Source organism: Haemorhous mexicanus, chromosome 8, assembly GCF_027477595.1.
Source record: "Haemorhous mexicanus isolate bHaeMex1 chromosome 8, bHaeMex1.pri, whole genome shotgun sequence".
NCBI classification, from domain to species: Eukaryota; Metazoa; Chordata; class Aves; order Passeriformes; family Fringillidae; genus Haemorhous; species Haemorhous mexicanus.
Genome location: NC_082348.1, coordinates 1,888,854 through 1,907,891, shown reverse-complemented (window position 1 = coordinate 1,907,891; position 19,038 = coordinate 1,888,854). Strand labels below are relative to the sequence as shown.

Genomic DNA, 19,038 nt, shown 5'->3' with positions numbered 1-19,038 from the left:
GGCCAAGTGCTGGCTGTAAAGTAACCTTGGGATCACATCCTGTGAAAGATTAAATTGCATCCGAGGGAAGGCGGCGTGAGAGGGAACATATTGTCCCCCCCTTCACTTCCCCAGGTCCGGGGCTTTTAGCTCAATGAACTCCAGGCTTTGTAATTAGCAGCAAGGCGATTAGATGGGCCACGTTCCTGGGAGTAATTAGTGCACTAATTGTGTTTGATTGTTTAATTACTCTTGCTCGCTGTAATTGAGGAGAGGCAGTGAACCCCTCTGCGAGAGCTCCGAGAGGTTCCTTGGATACAGGAGATTTACTATGTCCCATTTTATAGGGAGGGGGATGCACATTTAACCATTCCTGGGGTGAACCTGCCAAGAAAATCCCCGCAACAGTATGTGGAAAAAATCTGGATTTGGAGGCAATTCATAAAAATTCCAGCTTTTTTTCATAACCTTTTGACTTGTGTGGTGGGAGCCAAAAGAAATAAATAGAATAGACACAAAAAGGCTGAGCAGCATAAAGGGGAAGGGGGAAAAGGCAATTAGAGCTGGAGAAGTTGTAAATAGTCCTTGGGATTGTTGTCTGGGATCTGGCACAGCTGCCAGATGGAAAACGTTCCGTCACCATTCCGATTTGTCTTTGGACAGTAATGACACAGGCAGGGAGCTGGGCTTGGATTTGGAAGCTGGAGGGAGATGAAAACTAACCCAAATATTGTAAATTCAGTCGTAGAAAGTCCAACCTGTAGCTTTGTTCGACCTGGGAGAAAGGCAGGAGGAAAACCTGCAGAGTTACTTGGGAAAGCCACACTGGGGATGTGCATGAGGGAATTCCTGGAGGGAACTCTGCCTCCAGGAACAGCTCTTCCAGCCTCGTCAGGCTGCTCGGAGTTCCCATGGCTTGGTTTCCCACTGAGGAATAATCACCCTGGGGCAGAGGAAGGATGGCCCAGCAGAACAGACACAGCCTCTGCTCGGGTCCTGGTCTCTCACAGATGGTGAATTCTGCCTGGCCATGCTGGGATTGCTGCCTTGGGCCTCACAAAGTCTCCTGCCCACTGAGAGGGAACTTTCCCTGGCTTTTGCTGCCTCGTTTCACTCAAGGAAGAGGTGATTTAGGGAGCTCTGAGATGGAGGTCCTTCCAAGGGGAGGATAAGAGGAAATGTCAGGATGAAATTAGCTGGCACCTTGTAGGAACTTGGAGGTGTGGCCCAGACAGCGAGGAGGAGATGGAGGAGGAAGGCTGAGATGAGCTGTCAGCAGAATCATCGTCCTCCTGTGAGGGACAGTCATCAGCCTCCCACCCACCAGGCAACTTCCCACTGCACTGGAAATCCAGGGAGAGCAGGGAAATGCTCCATCTCCCCCGGGAGCAAGGTGGAGGGCCCTGAACGCCACAACCTGTGCCATGCTTGAGTGGAAAACCACAGAAATACCCATGAATCAGGAACTCCTTCCTGCCTGGCTTTGGCTGAGTGTTTGCGTGGGAAGATTTGGTGTCTGGCTCCCTTTTTCCCCCCTTTTTTATCCTTTCTGGAATGGTGTTTTTACTGCAAACTGGCAGCTGGCCCAGCTCGTGGGTTTGGTCATGGTCAGCCAGCTGAGCCGGAGGAGGACAGAAGGGACAAAGCCATCCTTAAAAATGACTGTCCCCTCCATCAACACTTCTCCCCTAACCCAGAGCCCTGATATCCGGGGAGGGTTGGACCTTCCATTGTCCCCAGCGCCGGTGCCAGCCAGGCTGAGATGTCCCCTCCCTAATGAGACCTGACACGGGGGCAACTGGGCTGCAGCTCCGGGCCTCCCGTGGCTCGTTTGCTCCTGGTGGGGCAGAGGGCAGGCTGGACTAATCTGGAATGGGAGCTGTGGGAGAGGCATTTTGTGCTGTGCTTGTGAGCCAGCAAAGGCCTCCTGATGGCAAGGAAAGCCCCGTGTCTCTCCTGAGGAAGACACACCAAGGTTGTCACCATGGAGACGTGATGAAGGAGAGAAAGTTAAGAGATGCAGACTCTGGCTGGCTCACGGAGTGATGTGGCTCCTTGTTCACCCACTGAGAACTTTGTTTCTTTCTTCTGACCAATGAGCAGGGAATGTGTGTGTTAAGTAAATGTAAATATCTTGAAAAACTACGAAAGCAGCACATGTCTGTAATAAATCCCTCTCTCTTGCACCCTCTGATGGAGTCTTGCTCAGGGAATGGCCTTCCCACCTCCGAGGTGCTGCTGGAGCAGGGCAGATGGAGTTTACAGGGATGGATTTCTGTGCAGCGCCCAGGCCCTCTCACAAACTGGCTGCATGATCCAAATGATCCAAATGATCCAAACCCAAACATGGGACTCGTTCTTGGATTCTCTGCTGCTCACGGTGACCCCCAGATGTGTCACAAAGTCTCTTTTCCCAGCTGGGTGCTCGAAGAAGGACTCCGAGCTCTTAGATCTCGTTCTCAAGGTTGTTTATTGTATCTTATCTATAAATTTTTTTCTCTTGTCCAGCTGAGGTCTGCTCAGCAGGACAGTCCAGGCACTCTGTCTGCCCTGGGGTGGTGTTATGTCTTTATACTAAAAACTGCATGTACAATATTTACAATTATTTCCCAATACCTATCACCTGTGTTAGTGTGTCACCGACATGTTCTATGAAAAATCCTTTCCTTAGGATTTTTCCTCCTGAGAAGCTGAGAGGCCTCAGGAACAAAATGTAAACAATTCTTATCTGCTGCTGTGGAATGCACCAGGTGGGTCTGGGATTGGTCTCACCTGGTTGTTTCTCATTAATGGCCAATCCCAGCCCAGCTGTCCAGACTGTCTCAGTCAGTCCAAGCCTTTGTCATTCATTCCTTTTCTATTCTTAGCCAGCCTTCTGATAAAATCCTTTCTTCTCTTCTTTTAGTATAGTTTTTAATATAATATATATCATAAAATAATAAATCAAGCCTTCTGAACATAGAGTCAACTTTCTCATCTCATCCTGGGACCCCTGTGATCACTGTCACAACAGTGAGCTCCTACTCTAAACCAATCTAGAAGTGCCAATATCACAGCAGAAGGTGGAGGCCAAGAAGAAGAAGGAGAAAGGTTGGACACACCCAGATCCCTCCATCTTGCCCCCTGAACCCCCATTCTAAAAACCAAAAAAAAATCTATTTTTCACCCTGTGATAAATTCACTCTCATTCTACTTAAACTGTCATGGCTTGTAATCCCTCGTACAAGGGTTGGGAATTGCCCTGGGGTGGGTGGTTCACCACCAATAATGCTTGAAAATAAAAGTTTTGTGCAAAGTTTGGCTGTTTGGGCTGAAAGCCCTGGATAAAAGGGGCTTGGGAGTGAACAAAAAAGCCTTTATGCCCTTGGTGAAGCTTCTTAGGGCTTATAGGATTCCTAAAGAGAATCCACCATTGCAGAAAGTTCAAATTTTGTAGGATTTTGGGAACCAAACCAATTTTTTTTCAGGTTTTAAGACAATGCATCCATATCTATATTTATATCTCCTTCCTTACATTTTATTTTTATGTGTGAGTGTACTACCAGAGAAAATGAGTGTGCTGAACATTGAATTAATATAGAATTAATTATTTAATATGTGATTATTGGATATTGAGTTTTTCAGTATTTCATATTACTTTAATGCAAAATATTTTGCTGCTCCACTCTCTGTGAAATATCATCATTACCTTAAAAGTCACCCAGTATTTGCCCCCCATGAAAGACAGAACTATGTGTACCCCTGTGTTCATACTCAAAATATTCATGGAATATTAAATATTTAAGTTTCTGGCACTGGGTATTTCCATGTTTGCAGAATTTCCTGGTTTTACCCTACCTGTGTGTACGGAACGAGCAGGTGGAATGTGCTCTTGGTGACAAATGGTGACAATAAGGGCGGCAGGAGGACTTCCCTAAATTCCACAGTTTAAGAATTTGGCCCTGCTTGCCTTGCTCTGGACAATTTTCTAACCCAGAGGATTTTAAAATTGCAAATCTTTGCCTGTAATCAAACCTGTTTCAGACAGAAAACGGAGGTGGGGCAGTGAATTCTCTCCGTTCCTTCACGGTTTCTTGCCACTCATTAGGAGCTGGCAATCAAGGTCCTTGCAATCACCAGAGGAAGGATGTGGGTGTTTTTAGGGAGCAGCTGGGGGGTTTCTGACACCAGCCACTTTTCCAGACTGATGGCTGAGTGCTGCCACAGAGGATTTGGAGAGGGGCTGGGTGAGCGGTTGGTCCCACCAGAGGGGCACTGGGAAAACCAAGGTCCCCAACTGGAAGGCTTTGATCAGTTCTGCAAAAACAAAAGAGTTTTGTGCTTGGGATGAGCAAACCCAGCAAATTCTTGTCTCTTTGGGAGGAATTCCTGCTGCTATTTCAACCTTGCTGTTCTTTAACTTTAAATAGTGCTAGAATGGTTGGATGTGGTGATATTGGAACTCTCTTCCAACCTTGATTCCGTGACTGTTGGTGTTGATAATTTGATAATTATTGATGAGAGCTGGAGTTGAGCTGTGATGAGCTCCTTTTTTGGGATGTGAATCCTCGTTTTTTGGTGCTGTAGCTCAGGATCAAATCCTCATTTTTTGCTCCTGATGGTCAAACTGCCGATGTCTTAAAATGAAGAGCGGGGCTTGTGAAAACTTCCTGCTGTTGTTTGGGATAAAAAAATAGTCCCAAATTCCAAATTCTGCCTCCAGATCCCACATGGACCCATCTCTTTCATCTTCCACGTTGTTGGGAGAGGTTTGTTTTATTTCCTGTCTGCTTCTAATCAGGATTTCATTCTCCCCTGGCTGAGAGGGATCAATGGAGTAAATCCCAAATTCCCTCCTCATAAGGTTAAAACAACAAAGTTTAAAGCATTGGGCTGTGCGTTATCTTTTTTCCTCATGTTTTTTTATGAATTTCACTGTGTTTTAATAAAAAAGCTGTTTGCAGATAACAGCAGGGACAAGGACAACCTTTGTGCTGCTGGTCCTGGGTGGATTTCTGCTGTGGGACAAACATTTGGAGGTGACATCCTCAACCCCATCATATCTTTCCTTATAAAAAACAAAACAAAACAAAATTTAGTAGATAATAACCACCACATATTCAGAGCTGCTTAGGAATTATCTGGGTGTTGCAGGTTGATCAGGATGGAAAAGCTCATCCCAGCTCTGTGTGTTCTGGATGGATTCCAAAGGAAACCAACGGCTCCAGCCAGGCTCAGCAGCTGCATCCTTTCAGGATTTTCCTGTCCCGTTTGATTTTTCAGGCACTTTCATAATTTTTAAGGGTTTCTCATCATCTGGGCTGTGTGTTTAGGGATTTTTTTAGCCTTGTCTGCCCCTGGTGGCTCCCCACAGCCTGGGGTTGGGGTGGTCTCAGGAATGGTACCCCAGTGGTTATTGGGTTCTGCTTTCATTAGTTCCCATCAGTCAGGGACTTGGGAAAAACACACCAAATTATTTATTAATGGCATAATAAAGGGAATAAACTCCTCTGGAGCATGGATGGGGAAAATCCAGTGGTGACTTTGTTTGCAGCTCTGAGATGGAGGCTTTTCCAAGGGGAAATGCCGAGATAAAGTCAGTAGGATTGTGGAGATCCAGCCAGTGAGGAGGAGTCAGGAGGAAGGTGGAGATGAGGTGTCAGCAGGAGCACCAGCCTCCTGTGGGACCAGCCAGATTCCCCCTGCGCTGGGAATCCAGGGAGATCCTTTGTCCACCTTTTCCAGCAACATAAACGTGCTGTGGGGAACGGGGTTTTACAAATCAGAGCCAACCCACTGACACTGACAGGAAAATTGGAGAAATTTAGGTCCAAAGAGAAAAAAATGTTACTGTTTTCTCCTGAAAAGCAGCACAGAACCAGAGTCATGGGGTCATTTTAACTCCATTATCCATTCCTTTGAACTCCATATCTTCCATTCCTTTTAGCTCCATATTTGCTATTCCTTCAAACTCCATATTATCCATTCCTTTTAACTCCACCTTTTCCATTCCTTTCAGCCACACTGTATCCTCGTGGATTTGTGTTTCACCTGTGAAAAGGCCTCAGATAATTACAATTTTGGTGTTTGTTGATGCCAAAATAACCAGAGGAGTGGGAGGCTCCAGGGTTGGGTCGTGGGGACGAGGTGGTGGCCAGGTCCTTGAGGGTTTGCTCTGCTCATCCCTGCTCCCTGCCAGAAAAGAGGAATTGGCCATGGGAATGGCTGCCCAGGGAGGTGCTGGAGTCACAGGAGGTTTGTAAGGACAGCCTGGATGTGGCCCTCAGTGCTGTGATTCACCATCTGGCTTTGAGAAGGTGGCAGCACCTTGGGGAGGGATTGAAAGTGCCCCCAGAGTGCTGCCAGGAGAGCAGTTAAGGAATTAGGCCTCGTTTGGGGAGATAAATCAGGACAGGGGCTGCTGCTCAGAGCTGGGGGTGCAGCAAAGTGGTTTTGTTCCCTCTGGGGCCGTGAGCCTGCCTGGAACAGGAGCAGCTCTTCCCCTCCATGGGACAAGGGGGTGTCGGTCACGGGCTGGACTCGCTGCTCTCAGAGGTGTTTTCCAGCCTGGATAATTCTGGCATTCTGTGACTCTGCCCAGGTGGGGATTCTCGGCTGCCGCATGAGCAGGTCCTGGCCGGGCCATGGCCTGGCCACCGGGGCTGCTCCTGCTCCAGTTCCTGCTCCAGTTCCTGCTCCAGTTCCTGCTCCTGCTGCTCCTGCTGCCCGGCCGCGCTCCGGCCGCGCGCAGCCGCGACTTCACCGCCAAGGACATCGTCTACCTCCACCCCTCCAGTAAGTCACCTCCCCCTGCTGCCCTAAGCTGTTGTGAGGGTCCCCAGGAGGAGGTGAGAGATGAGAATTGACTCCAAGTTCTCCGAAGGCTGGTTTATTATTTTATGATATTATAGTAAAAGAAATTGTATACTAAAACTGTACTAAGGAAAGAGAAAGGAGACATCAGAAGGTGTCATGGACATATTTTATGAAAAATCCTTTTGTGAGAATCTTTTCTCCTGAGAAGCTGAGAAACAAAATGTAAACAATAATTATCTGCTGCTGTGGAATGCACCAGGTGCATCTGTGATTGGTCCATGTGGTTGTTTCTAATTAATGGCCAATCCCAGTCCAGCTGGCTCAGACTCTGTGGTCAGTCACAAGATTTTATTATCATTCCTTTCCTTTCCTTGCCAGCCTTCTGATGAAATCCTTCCTTCTATTCTTTTAGTATAGTTTTAATTAGCATTTTCTTTTAATGTAATATATATCATAAAATAATAAATCAGCCTTCTGAAACATGGAGTCAGGATTCTCATCTCTTCCCTTGTTGCCTTCAAATTCCACATTTGGTGAGCCCTGAGTGAGGAACATTGCCACAAGAAGGCTCAACAAGAATGAATAATAAAAACTCATGACAGACTCTGAGACTCAAACCCAGCTGGCTCTGTGATTGGACATTAAGTTAAAACAATTCACATGCTGGGTAAACAATTCTCCAAATCACATTCCAGAACAGCAAAACATGGAGAAGCTGAGGCTTCTCATCTTGCCAGGAAGAGAAATCCTGGCGAAGGGATTTTTCACAAAATATCATGGTGACAGTAAGTCTCAGCTTTTCTGTGTTCCAGGCTCTGTGCTGCTTCAGTGTGCAGCTCTGAGCTTCACATTCAGCGCTGCTGAGCTCTGTGCACAGAGCAGGGAGACAAAACAATTCCTGCTCCAGCTGGGCACCAAGGACAAATGAGCCAAATCCCAGCCCAGGAGCACAAACCCCGTGGGCTGGAGAGAGAAAAACGAGCAGGGTGGGAGTGCCTGGGCTAAAGCTGGGCTGGGACAATGAACTGCAAGGTGCCAATGGAGCAGAGCTGATCCCAGGGAGAGACCCCGGGAGCGCTCGTGCATTTTGGGGCCATTTTGGGTCATCCTGGGGGCAGCCCTGGCTGGGCTCTGGTGCTGCCCCAGGTGGGTCCATGGAGGAGATCCTTGAATAAATCCCTGCTTTATTCTGGGACTCTGCCCAGCCTCTGCTCCAGGGCAGCCTGAACAAGGCACCACATCCTGAGACAGGGATGAGGGAAATAGCAGTTATCTCCTGAGCCTTGAGCTTCTGGATTTGCACTCAAACTCTCACAGGAGCCCAACCCAAAAGTCACTTCCAGTCATCCTTTCCATGGTCCTCAGAGGCCACTGGAGTAAGTTCCAGCAAGGCAGTGGCGTGCTGTGTTTCTCTGTGCCACATTTAGCCCTGTCACACATTTCCTTCATTTTTCCCACTTCTTCTTGAACCGTGGCTGTGTTTGTTTGATTTGGCTCTGCCTTTAACCTGGTTTTACGTGGAATCATGGAATGGTTTGGGAATGGAGGTTCTACATGGAATCATGGAATGGTTTGAGCTGGGAGGGGCCTGGTTTGTGCAGTCCCCACTCTCAGAGGGCCAAGTTGGTGGTGTGGAAAAAAACATCAACTTGATTTTTGTGGGTGGAGTCCCTGCCCTCGGCAGAGGGGGGGACAACACGGGCTTTAAGGTCCTTCCCAAGCCAAACCATTCCATGGTTCTGTGTAAAACTGGACCAAAAGGGTTTAAAGGACTCATGGGGTTATGAGCAGCTGCTGAGACACAGACATCTCCTGCCTTGACCCCAGTAACTCCTGGAGCAATGGAGTTGTGCATCTTTGGATTTCCCTGGACCCTCACCAGTCCTGGAATCATGGAATGGAATCATGGAATGGTTTGGGAATGGAGGTTTTACATGGAATCATGGAATGGTTTGGGCTGGGAGGGACACGGTTTGTGCAGTCCCCACTCTCAGAGGGCCGAGTTGATGTGGAAGATAAACCCAATTTTTGGTGGGAGGAGTCCCTGCCCATGGCAGAGGGAGGGACAACACGGGGTTTAATGTCCCTTCCCAAGCCAAACCATTCCATGGTTCTGTGTAAAACTGGACCAAAAGGGTTTAAAGGATACGTGGAGGCACCTGCTGAGGCACAGGCAGCTCCTGCCTTGACTCCACTAACCCCTGGAGCAATGGAGTTGTGCATCTTTACATTTCCCTGGACCCTCACCAGTCTGCTCACTTTATCAGACACAGACCCACCCAATTCCATGAGAACAGGCTGCCCCTGGAGCTCCCCCTGCCTTCTCTTCCCACAGAAAACTCACTGCTTCACAGGCTGAAAAATTCCTGTTCTGTGCTAGCAGGATGAAATTCCTGTTTTATATCATACCTCTGACCTGTCAGAGGGGCAGGGTGAGACAGAATAATTTAATTATTGTGCTGTCCCAGCCCCACCAGAGCTGCTCCTGGGTGATTTCTTGTTCCCTAAAAGCTGAAAGGAAACAAGCAATGCAATCCTCTTGCTTCACCTCATTCCCACACAGGATCCAGAGCCAGGGGAGGAGGTGAGGAGGAGGAGGTTGAGGAGGTGGCCCTTGGGGCTGTTGAGGTTCAAAGTACTGATAGCAGTGACCTGTTCACCATCTGGCTTTGAGAAGGTGGCAGCACCTTGGGGAGGGATTGAAAGTGCCCCCAGAGTGCTGCCAGGAGAGCAATTAAGGAATTAGGCCTCGTTTGGGGAGATAAATCAGGACAGAGGCTGCTGCTCAGAGCTGGGGGTGCAGCAAAGTGGTTTTGTTCCCTCTGGGGCCGTGAGCCTGCCTGGGACAGGAGCAGCTCTTCCCCTCCATGGGACAATTCCCAGAGTGTTTCCATCCACCTGATATTTTGTTATCAGCACTGATAAAGCCGCAGTGCTGGATGTGAGCTCTGATTCCAGGGGAATGAGCACTCCCAGCTCCCATTAGCTCCCTTTGAAGTCAGCACTGGGCACTTTGGCTGGGTAAACACAGCTGGAACGAGTCCACAGCCACCCAAACGTGCTCTGGGGAACGGGGACTTACAAATCAGGACCAACCTGCTGACACTGACAGGAAAATCGGGAGAAATTTGGGTCTCAAATGAAAAAATATTGCTTTTTTCTCCCAAAAATCAGCGTAGAACCAGATTAACAGGGCCATTTAAACTCCATTATCATTCCCTTTAACTCCATATTCTGCATTCCTTTCAGCCACGCCGTACCCTCATGGATTTAAGTGTTTCACCTGTGAAAAGGCCTCAGATAATTACGAGTGCAACCGCTGGGCTCCAGATGTTTACTGCCCCCGAGGTAACCAGCCCCACCCCAGCCCACCTGTCCCTGCCAGGGCGCCCCTTCATTCCCAGAAATGTGGGATATGGCATCCTGGAGCTCATCCCTGAAGCTTTTCTGGCTCCTTGCAGTGGGTGGGGTTGAGGATTGGAGTTATTCCCTGTTTTCCTCTGCCTCAGCTGGGGGGTTCAACCAGGCTGGTGTTGCTTTCCTAAAATTCCAGACTGGTTTGGGTGGGAAGGGACCTTAAAGCTCATCCCATTCCATGGGCAGGGACACCTTCCATGATCCCAGGGTGCTTCAAGCATCCAGCCTGGCCTTGGACTCTTCCAATCCAGCATTTCCTTCCTATTTCTCCTGCTGGTGGAACCTCAGGGATCCAGGAGCAGCCACAGCTGCTCTGGGAATTCCATCCCAACCCCTCCCCACCCTCCCAGGGAAGGAATTTGAGGAGTTTTATTTCTCCTTCTGGTGAGTACAGGACAGTTCTGGCTGTGTTCACCTCCCTCCCCTGTGGCACAAATCCTCATTCAGGGCAGCCAGAGCTGGAATTTTGGTGTTTTCAGCAGTTTGATCCCATAAATCCCCTTGGAGTCTGAAACTGGGAGCAGCTCAGGAAAACCCTTTAGTGCAAACCCTCAAATATCAGATCTGAGCTGCCCAGATCTCCCTGTCCTTCAGCAGTTCTCTTCTGAGACAAGGAAGAGACACAAACCCTCACAGAACATCGGGATTATCACAGCCCCAGCGGATCCATTTGGCTGGGTTCTTTTGGGATTTTGCCTTTGGGAAATATTTACTTTGGAAGGAGATGACCCAGCCTGGGTCAGGCCCATTGTCAGCCCCAGAATTTGCTTCCTCTGAGCTCAGATCAGCAGCAATAAAACCCCCCAGGCTGGCTGGCATTCCAGCCCAATATTCCCAGATATTCCTTGTTTGGGCAGGAGAAAGGGGCAACGGGGAGTTGGGCAGATAAAGATTTCCCATGGTTTTTTAGGGACCAGGTACAGCTTCAGCCAGCAGTCTGCAATCTGCATTTTTAAAATGATCTACAATAAATACATTTCTAAAATGGCATTTTTAAAAAAAATCCTCTTATTTGATAAAAATCCAGCATTTCTTTTCTATTTCTCCTGCTGGTGGACTTTCAGGGAATGGGAATTGGGCAGTTAAAGATTGTCCCATGTTTTTTAGGAACAAGGTACTGCTTCAGCCAGCCCATGATCTACAAGAAATACATCAAAAATTGGTATTTTTTTTAAAAATCCATGTTTTGATAAAAATCCAGCATTTCTTTCCTATTTCTCCTGCTGGTGGGCTCTCAGGGAAAGGAAATTGAGCAGATAAAGATTTCCCATGGTTTTTTAGGGACCAGGTACTGCTTCAGCCAGCACATGATCTACAATAAATACATCAAAAATTGGTGTTTTTTAAAAGATGCCATTATTTGATAAAAATCCAGCATTTCTTTCCTATTTCTCCTGCTGGTGGCCTCTCAGGGAAAAGGAAATTGGGCAGATTAAGTTTGTCCCATGTTTTTTAGGAACAAGGTACTGCTTCAGCCAGCCCATGATCTACAAGAAATACATCAAAAATTGGTATTTTTTTAAAAAATCCATGTTTTGATAAAAATCCAGCATTTCTTTCCTATTTCTCCTGCTGGTGGGGTCTCAGAAAAAGGAAATTGAGCAGATAAAGACTTTCCATGTTTTTTAGGAACAAAGTACTGCTTCAGCCAGCACACAATCTACAAGAAATAGATCAAAAAATTCTTATTTTTAAAAAATCCTGTTATTTGATAAAAATCCAGCATTTCTTTCCTATTTCTCCTGCTGGTGGGGTCTCAGGGAACAGGAATTGGGCAGCTAAAGATGTTTCCACGTGTTTTAGGGACCAGGTGCTGCTTCAGCCAGCACATGATCTACAAGAAATGCATCAAAACCTGGTATTTTTTAAAAAATTCACTGATTTTATAAAAATCCAGCACTTCTTTTCTATTTCGCCTGCAAGCAGAATCTCAGGGAAAGGGAATTGGGCAGATGAAGAGTTTCCCACGTGTTTTAGGGACCAGGTACTGCTTCAGCCAGCACACGAACTACAAGAAATACATCAAAAATTTCTTAATTTTAAAAATCCTGTGATTTGATAAAAATCCAGCATTTTTTTCCTATTTCTCCTGCTGGTGGGGTCTAAGGGAAAGGGAATTGGGCAGATGAAGATTTTCCCACGTTTTTTAGGGACCAGGTACTGCTTCAGCCAGCACATGAACTACAAAAAATGCATCAAAAATTGCAATTTTTTTTTTAAGAATCCCATGATTTGATAAAATCCAGCATTTCTTTCCTATTTCTCCTGCTGGTGGGGTCTCAGGGAACGGGAATTGAGCGGATAAAGATTTTTCCATGTGTTTTAGGGACCAGGTACTGCTTCAGCCAGCACATGATGAGGGCCAGCGGGGAGAGCGTGTCTGTCACCAAGCGCTGCGTGGCCCTGGAGGAGTGCCTGAGCACGGGCTGCACCTACATCAGGCACGAGGAGTACAAGGTGGGAGAAATAGAGGAAAGTTAAATAATTAGGGGTTGGATGGTGAGTATAGTGTGTGCAGATGGAGATAAACATGAGAAAAATGTAATAGAATGTAATAGAATGTAATAGAATGTAATATGCATATAATGTAATACAATGTAATACAATATAACATATAATATAATATAATACAATACAATATAACATATACAATATAACATATATAATATAATATAATATAATATAATATAATATAATAACATTGTTATGTGTATATAATATAATATCTATATAATATAATTTATATAATACAATATAATATTATATTATAGACATATTATAATATAAACATATAATATAATAATAATATATATTTTATATATATAATACAATACAATGCAATGTAATATTGTAATATATACATATTATATTATTGACATATAATATAATAATAAGTTATATAATAATATTATATATATTATATATAATACAACACAATATTGTATTCTATACATATTATATTATATGCATATTATATTATATACATATTATATTATATTATATTATATTATATTATATTATATTATATTATACTATATTATATATGTGATATAGTATAGTGTGGTAAAATATATAGTATATATTGCCTATATTTATTATTATTATTATTATTACATAGCATCCTTTTATATATTTTAATGTTCTATGTATATAATATATATTATCGTGTACACTATTATATGGAATATAATATATACTATCATATATTATATGTATAATATATATACTGTATATATTATATGTACAATGTATATAAAATATATAAATGATATCTACATATTTTGCTGTATATATTGCATATATATACTAATATCCATATTGCAAATGTACTCTCATTTCCCCTTCATTTTTCTCCCTGGAATTCCGCATTCCTTGGGTTTTTTCCCCTGGAATTCCTCATTCCCTGTTTTGTTTCCCTGGTATTCCCCATTCCCATTTTCCCCTGGAATTCCCCATTCCCATTTTCCCCTGGAATTCCCCATTCCCATTTTTCTCCCTGGAATTCCCCATTCCCTGTTTTCCCTGGAATTCCCCATTCCCATTTCCCCCTGGAATTCCGCATTCCTTGTTTTTTTTTCCTCTGGAATTCCTCATTCCCTCTTCCCCTGGAATACCATATTCCCTGTTCCCCTGGTATTCCCCATTCGCTGTTTTGTTTCCCTGGAATTCCCCATTCCCATTTTCCCCTGGAATTCCCCATTCCCATTTTTCTCCCTGGAATTCCCCATTCCCCGTTTTCCCCTGGTATTCCCCATTCCCTGTTTTGTTTCCCCTGGAATTCCCCATTCCCTGTTTTGTTTCCCTGGAATTCCCCATTCCCATTTTTCTCCCTGGAATTCCCCATTCCCATTTTCCCTGGAATTCCCCATTCCCATTTTTCTCCCTGGAATTCCCCATTCCCATTTTCCCCTGGAATTCCCCATTCCCATTTTCCCCTGGAATACCCCATTCCCTGTTTTGTTTCCCTAGTATTCCCCATTCCCGTTTTCCCCTGGAATTCCCCATTCCCTGTTTTGTTTTCCCTGGAATTCCTCATTCCCATTTCCCCCTGGAATTCCGCATTCCTTGTTTTTTTTTCCTCTGGAATTCCTCATTCCCTCTTCCCCTGGAATACCATATTCCCTGTTCCCCTGGTATTCCCCATTCGCTGTTTTGTTTCCCTGGAATTCCCCATTCCCATTTTCCCCTGGAATTCCCCATTCCCATTTTTCTCCCTGGAATTCCTCATTCCCGTTTTCCCCTGGAATTCCCCATTCCCATTTTCCCCTGGTATTCCCCATTCCCTGTTTTTTTCCCCTGGAATTCCCCATTCCCTGTTTCCCCTGGAATTCCCCATTCCCATTTTTCTCCCTGGAATTCCCCATTCCCTGTTTTCCCTGGAATTCCCCATTCCCATTTTCCCCTGGAATTCCGCATTCCTTGTTTTTTTTTCCTCTGGAATTCCTCATTCCCTGTTCCCCTGGAATACCATATTCCCTGTTCCCCTGGTATTCCCCATTCCCTGTTTTGTTTCCCTGGAATTCCCCATTCCCATTTTCCCCCCTGGAATTCCCCATTCCCATTTTTCTCCCTGGAATTCCCCATTCCCATTTTCCCCTGGAATTCCCCATTCCCATTTTTCTCCCTGGAATTCCCCATTCCCTGTTTTGTTTCCCTGGAATTCCCCATTCCCTGTTTTGTTTCCCTGGAATTCCCCATTCCCATTTTCCCCTGGAATTCCCCATTCCCATTTTCCCCTGGAATTCCCCATTCCCATTTTTCTCCCTGGAATTCCCCATTCCCCGTTTTCCCCTGGAATTCCCCATTCCCATTTTCCCCTGGAATTCCCCATTCCCATTTTCCCCTGGAATTCCCCATTCCCATTTTCCCCCGGAATTCCCCATTTCCCCCGGAATCCCTCACTCCCTGTCTGTCTGTCTGTCCGTCCCAGGTGTGCACGTCCTGCTGCGAGGGCAGTATCTGTAACCTGCCGCTGCCGCGGAACGCCTCGGACGCCGTGTTCGCCACGCTGTCCCCGCTCGGCGCCGCCGCGCCGCTGTCCCCGGCCCGCCTGGCGACACCCGCCGGGATCGGCCTGGCACTGCTGGCACAGCGCTGGCTCGCGGCCACTGCCGCCGGACCCTGAGCGCGACAGGGACCGAGACAGGGACAGCGACAGCGAGAGTGACAGGGACCGCGACAGGGAGAGTGACAGGGACCGCGACAGGGACAGCGACAGGAACCGAGACAACGAGAGTGACCGCGACAGAGACAAGTACAGCGGCCGGACAGTGACCGCGACAGGGACCGAGACAGCGAGAGTGACCGCGACAGGGACAGCGAGATTGACAGAGACAGGGACAGAAACCGGACAGTGACCGCGACAGAGACAGAGACCTCGACCGGACAGCGACAGCGAGAGTGACAGGGACAGAGACCGCACAGTGACAGCGACAGGGACCGGACAGTGACCGCGACAGCCACAGAGACAGCGACAGAGATGCGACAGGGACAGCAAGAGTGACAGAGAGAGGGACAGAGACCGCGATAGGGACAGTGATAGAGACAGCGAGAGCGACGGGACAGGGACAGCGACAATGGGAGCAACGGGGCAGCGACAGAGACCGCGACAGGACAGGGACGGTAACAGTGACAGAGACCGGGACAGGGACGGTAACAATGACAGCGACAGGACGGTGACGGTGACAACGACAGGACAGGGACGGGACAGTGATGGTGACAACGAGTGTCCGCGTCCAGGACAGGGACCGCCACAGGACAGGGACAGTGAAAGGGACAGCGACAGGGACGGTGACAGTGCCAAGGACGGGATAGGGACAGGACGGTGACAAGACAGGGATGGGGATGGTGACAGCACAGGGACAGCGCCACGCTGGCCCAGCCGAGCCGGACTCCTGCGCTCCCGCCTGGCTCTGGCTGATCCCTCGGGAGCGGAATTCCCGCCCGGCCCCGATTGCTGCCGGAGCTCTGGGGAGCATCCCGGGAAAAGCCGCCAAGCCCAGCCTAACCCGGGTAAAGCCTGGCTTAGCTCGGCAAGAACTGGCCCTGGAAGTGTTCGGTCCGGATCCCCCCGGGAACAGCCGCTGGCACTCCCAGCTCATTAACCCCGCCGGCTCATTAACGCGCGCTAATTAACACAGGAGCGGGGCTGCGGCTCCTGCTCCGCCGGGATGGGCAGCGAGGAGGCGAAGGAGGAGATCCCATCACCCGGGACACGCGGAAAACAGCTGGAATTCCCAAATTCCACAGGAGGAATCCCTAAAAATCTGCATTTCCTTCAGAAAACAGCTGGAATTCCTAAATTCCACCAGAGAAATCCCTAAAAATCTGCATTTCCAGCAGGATACAGCTGGAATTCCCAAATTCCACTGGAGAAATCCCTAAAAATCCGCATTTCCAGCAGGATACAGCTGGAATTCCCAAATTCCACTGGAGAAATCCCTAAAAATCTGCATTTCCAGCAGAACACTTCTGGGATTTCAAATCCCCACCAGAGAAATCCCTAAAAATCCTCATTTCAGGAGAAAACTGCTGGAATTCCTGAACTCCAGCAGAAAAATCCCTTTAAAAAAATCCTCATTTCCAGCAGGAAACAGCTGGAATTCCCAAATTCCACCAGAGAAATCCCTAGAATTCCTCATTTCCAGTGGAAAACATTTGGAACCCCCAAACTCCACCAGAGAAATCCCTAAAAATCCTCATCTCCAGCAGAAAACCACTGGAATTCCACCAGAGAAATCCCTAAAAATCCTCATTTCCAGCGGAAAACAGCTGGAATTCCCAAACTCCACCAGAGAAATCCCCCAAAAAATCCTCATTTCCATTCCCACCCCTCAGCAGGAGGATGAAGAGCTGCTGCTCCCCTGATTCCTGCTGGTTCAGGGGGAATATTCCCAATATTTTCCCATTTTAGCCCCAAAGCCCAGAACCTGACAGAGAGGAAATGGATCCCAAACATCTCCTGGGATTTTTATTCCACGGATTCTGAGCTGGCTTTGCTGGGAAATCAGGAATGCAATATTTATTTTTGTAGGTCAAGGAAGGTTTGGAAATGCTGGGAAAAAATTCCCAAAATCCACTGATCTTGCCAGGAAAAAAGGGATGGTTTGCAAGTCAGTGAGCCTGTAATATATAAATGATCCAAAATATATGGAAATATAAATATATATATTAAATAATGGTTTACATCACTTTTAAAAAAGAATCAACTTCGTCTTGCAAAGTCAGTAATAAAAGCAGGGTGCCATGGACTTGCTTTAAACTGGTTTTTAATTAATTTTTTTAAAAGAATCATTAATTACTCTTTCAGGAGTTAATTTTTTCCTATTCCTGCTCCAAGGTAACCTGAGCTCTATCAAATTCTGGTGTTTTTAAGGCTCAAAATGCTTTTTTTTTGGGGGAATTACAGGGAAATGCAGAGTCCTGGAGAGCTCCCCAGCTCACAGAATCCGCGTGGAATATTCTGGAAAATCAGGAATCTGCTCCTGAATTTCGTGGCCTTGGGATGAATTTTCCAGGGAGATTTTTTGGAGGTTCAGGAGCAGCACTTGCTCCCAATTTAATTCCAGGGGATTTCTCCAGGGAAGGAAAAGCTCAGTGTGTTTTACAGGGGATGATATTTTTAAAAAATTATATATATAAATTATAGATATACATCTTTATAAAAGTTGACCTTCACTGCTGTTTGTCTGGAATGATTTTTAATATAAAATCAACATTTTTTTTGGTCTCAGCATCAGCCAAACCTGGAATTTCGCTGTCCTTTCACCCCTCTCTGGTTTTATTTTCTTTTTCTGTGCAAATTCCACCCGGCTCTGGAGATTCCCAAAACCAATCCAAGGCTGTCCCTCCTCTGGCATCTCCCTGGATGCTTTAAAAAAAGGAAATTCAAGTTTCTGACCCCTCCTGCAGCAGTTTTGGGGTTCCCTGGGCTCCTGGGGGGTTCCAGACCCAGCCGTGCTGAGCTGCTCCACGTTCACCCTCTTGATTTCTTAGGGGTCTCGCTTTGAAATGTTGGATTGTTTTTAACAGCTGTAAATTCTTGTACATTTGTATAAATAAAAGGGATACATTTAAATATTCTCTGTGAGGTGTCTGATGAAATTCCAGCCATGGAATTCGAGGGAAAGCCAGGAAAAAACCCAGGGCAGGATAAATGTGACAAAATGATGGAAAATATGGAATTTTCCTTCAACAGAGAGGGAAAACAGAACCCAGGGATCCCAAAATAAAAAGATCTGTGTCCAGTGTAAAACAATTTATACCCAATTTACCAATACCAGTAAATTTTAAATAATAAATTTACCAGTAAATTTTACAATTTAATAAATAATAATTGGTATTTTAATAATGAAATTACAATTTATACCTGGAGCTCGACAGGAGGAAAACATGGGAATGGTCCATTATTTATGGAGGAATTTTTAAAAATGAAATTCCCTGAACACGGCTCAGTTTGTATAAATAAAAGGGATACATTTAAATATTCACTGTGATGTGTCTGATGAAATTCCAGCCATGGAATTCGAGGGAAAGCCAGGAAAAAACCCAGGGCAGGATAAATGTGACAAAATGATGGAAAATATGGAATTTTCCTTCAACAGAGAGGGAAAACAGAACCCAGGGACCCCAAAATAAACAGATGTGTCCAGTGTAAAACAATTTATACCCAATTTACCAATACCAATAAAATTAAAATAATAAATTTACCAATAAATTTTACATTTTAATAAATAATAATTGGTATTTTAATAATGAAATAACAATTTATACCTGGAGCTCGACAGGAGGAAAACATGGGAATGGTCCATTATTTATGGAGGGGATTGAAATAAAATTCCCTAAACA

The 19,038-nt window shown here is 46.0% G+C and overlaps 1 protein-coding gene across 1 annotated transcript in view; it reads left to right on the top strand.

Moving 5' to 3' along the window:
* Nucleotides 1–18,268, top strand: part of LYPD6 (LY6/PLAUR domain containing 6) — a 39,523-nt gene extending 21,255 nt beyond the window's left edge. The window contains exons 2-5 of the mRNA XM_059852502.1: nucleotides 6,560–6,753; nucleotides 10,024–10,122; nucleotides 12,518–12,648; nucleotides 15,122–18,268. Of these exons, the coding sequence (XP_059708485.1) occupies nucleotides 6,603–6,753; nucleotides 10,024–10,122; nucleotides 12,518–12,648; nucleotides 15,122–15,316 (576 nt within the window). The 5' untranslated portion in view covers nucleotides 6,560–6,602 and the 3' untranslated portion in view covers nucleotides 15,317–18,268. The remainder of the gene's footprint in view (nucleotides 1–6,559; nucleotides 6,754–10,023; nucleotides 10,123–12,517; nucleotides 12,649–15,121) is intronic.
* The last annotated feature ends 770 nt before the right edge of the window (nucleotides 18,269–19,038 follow it).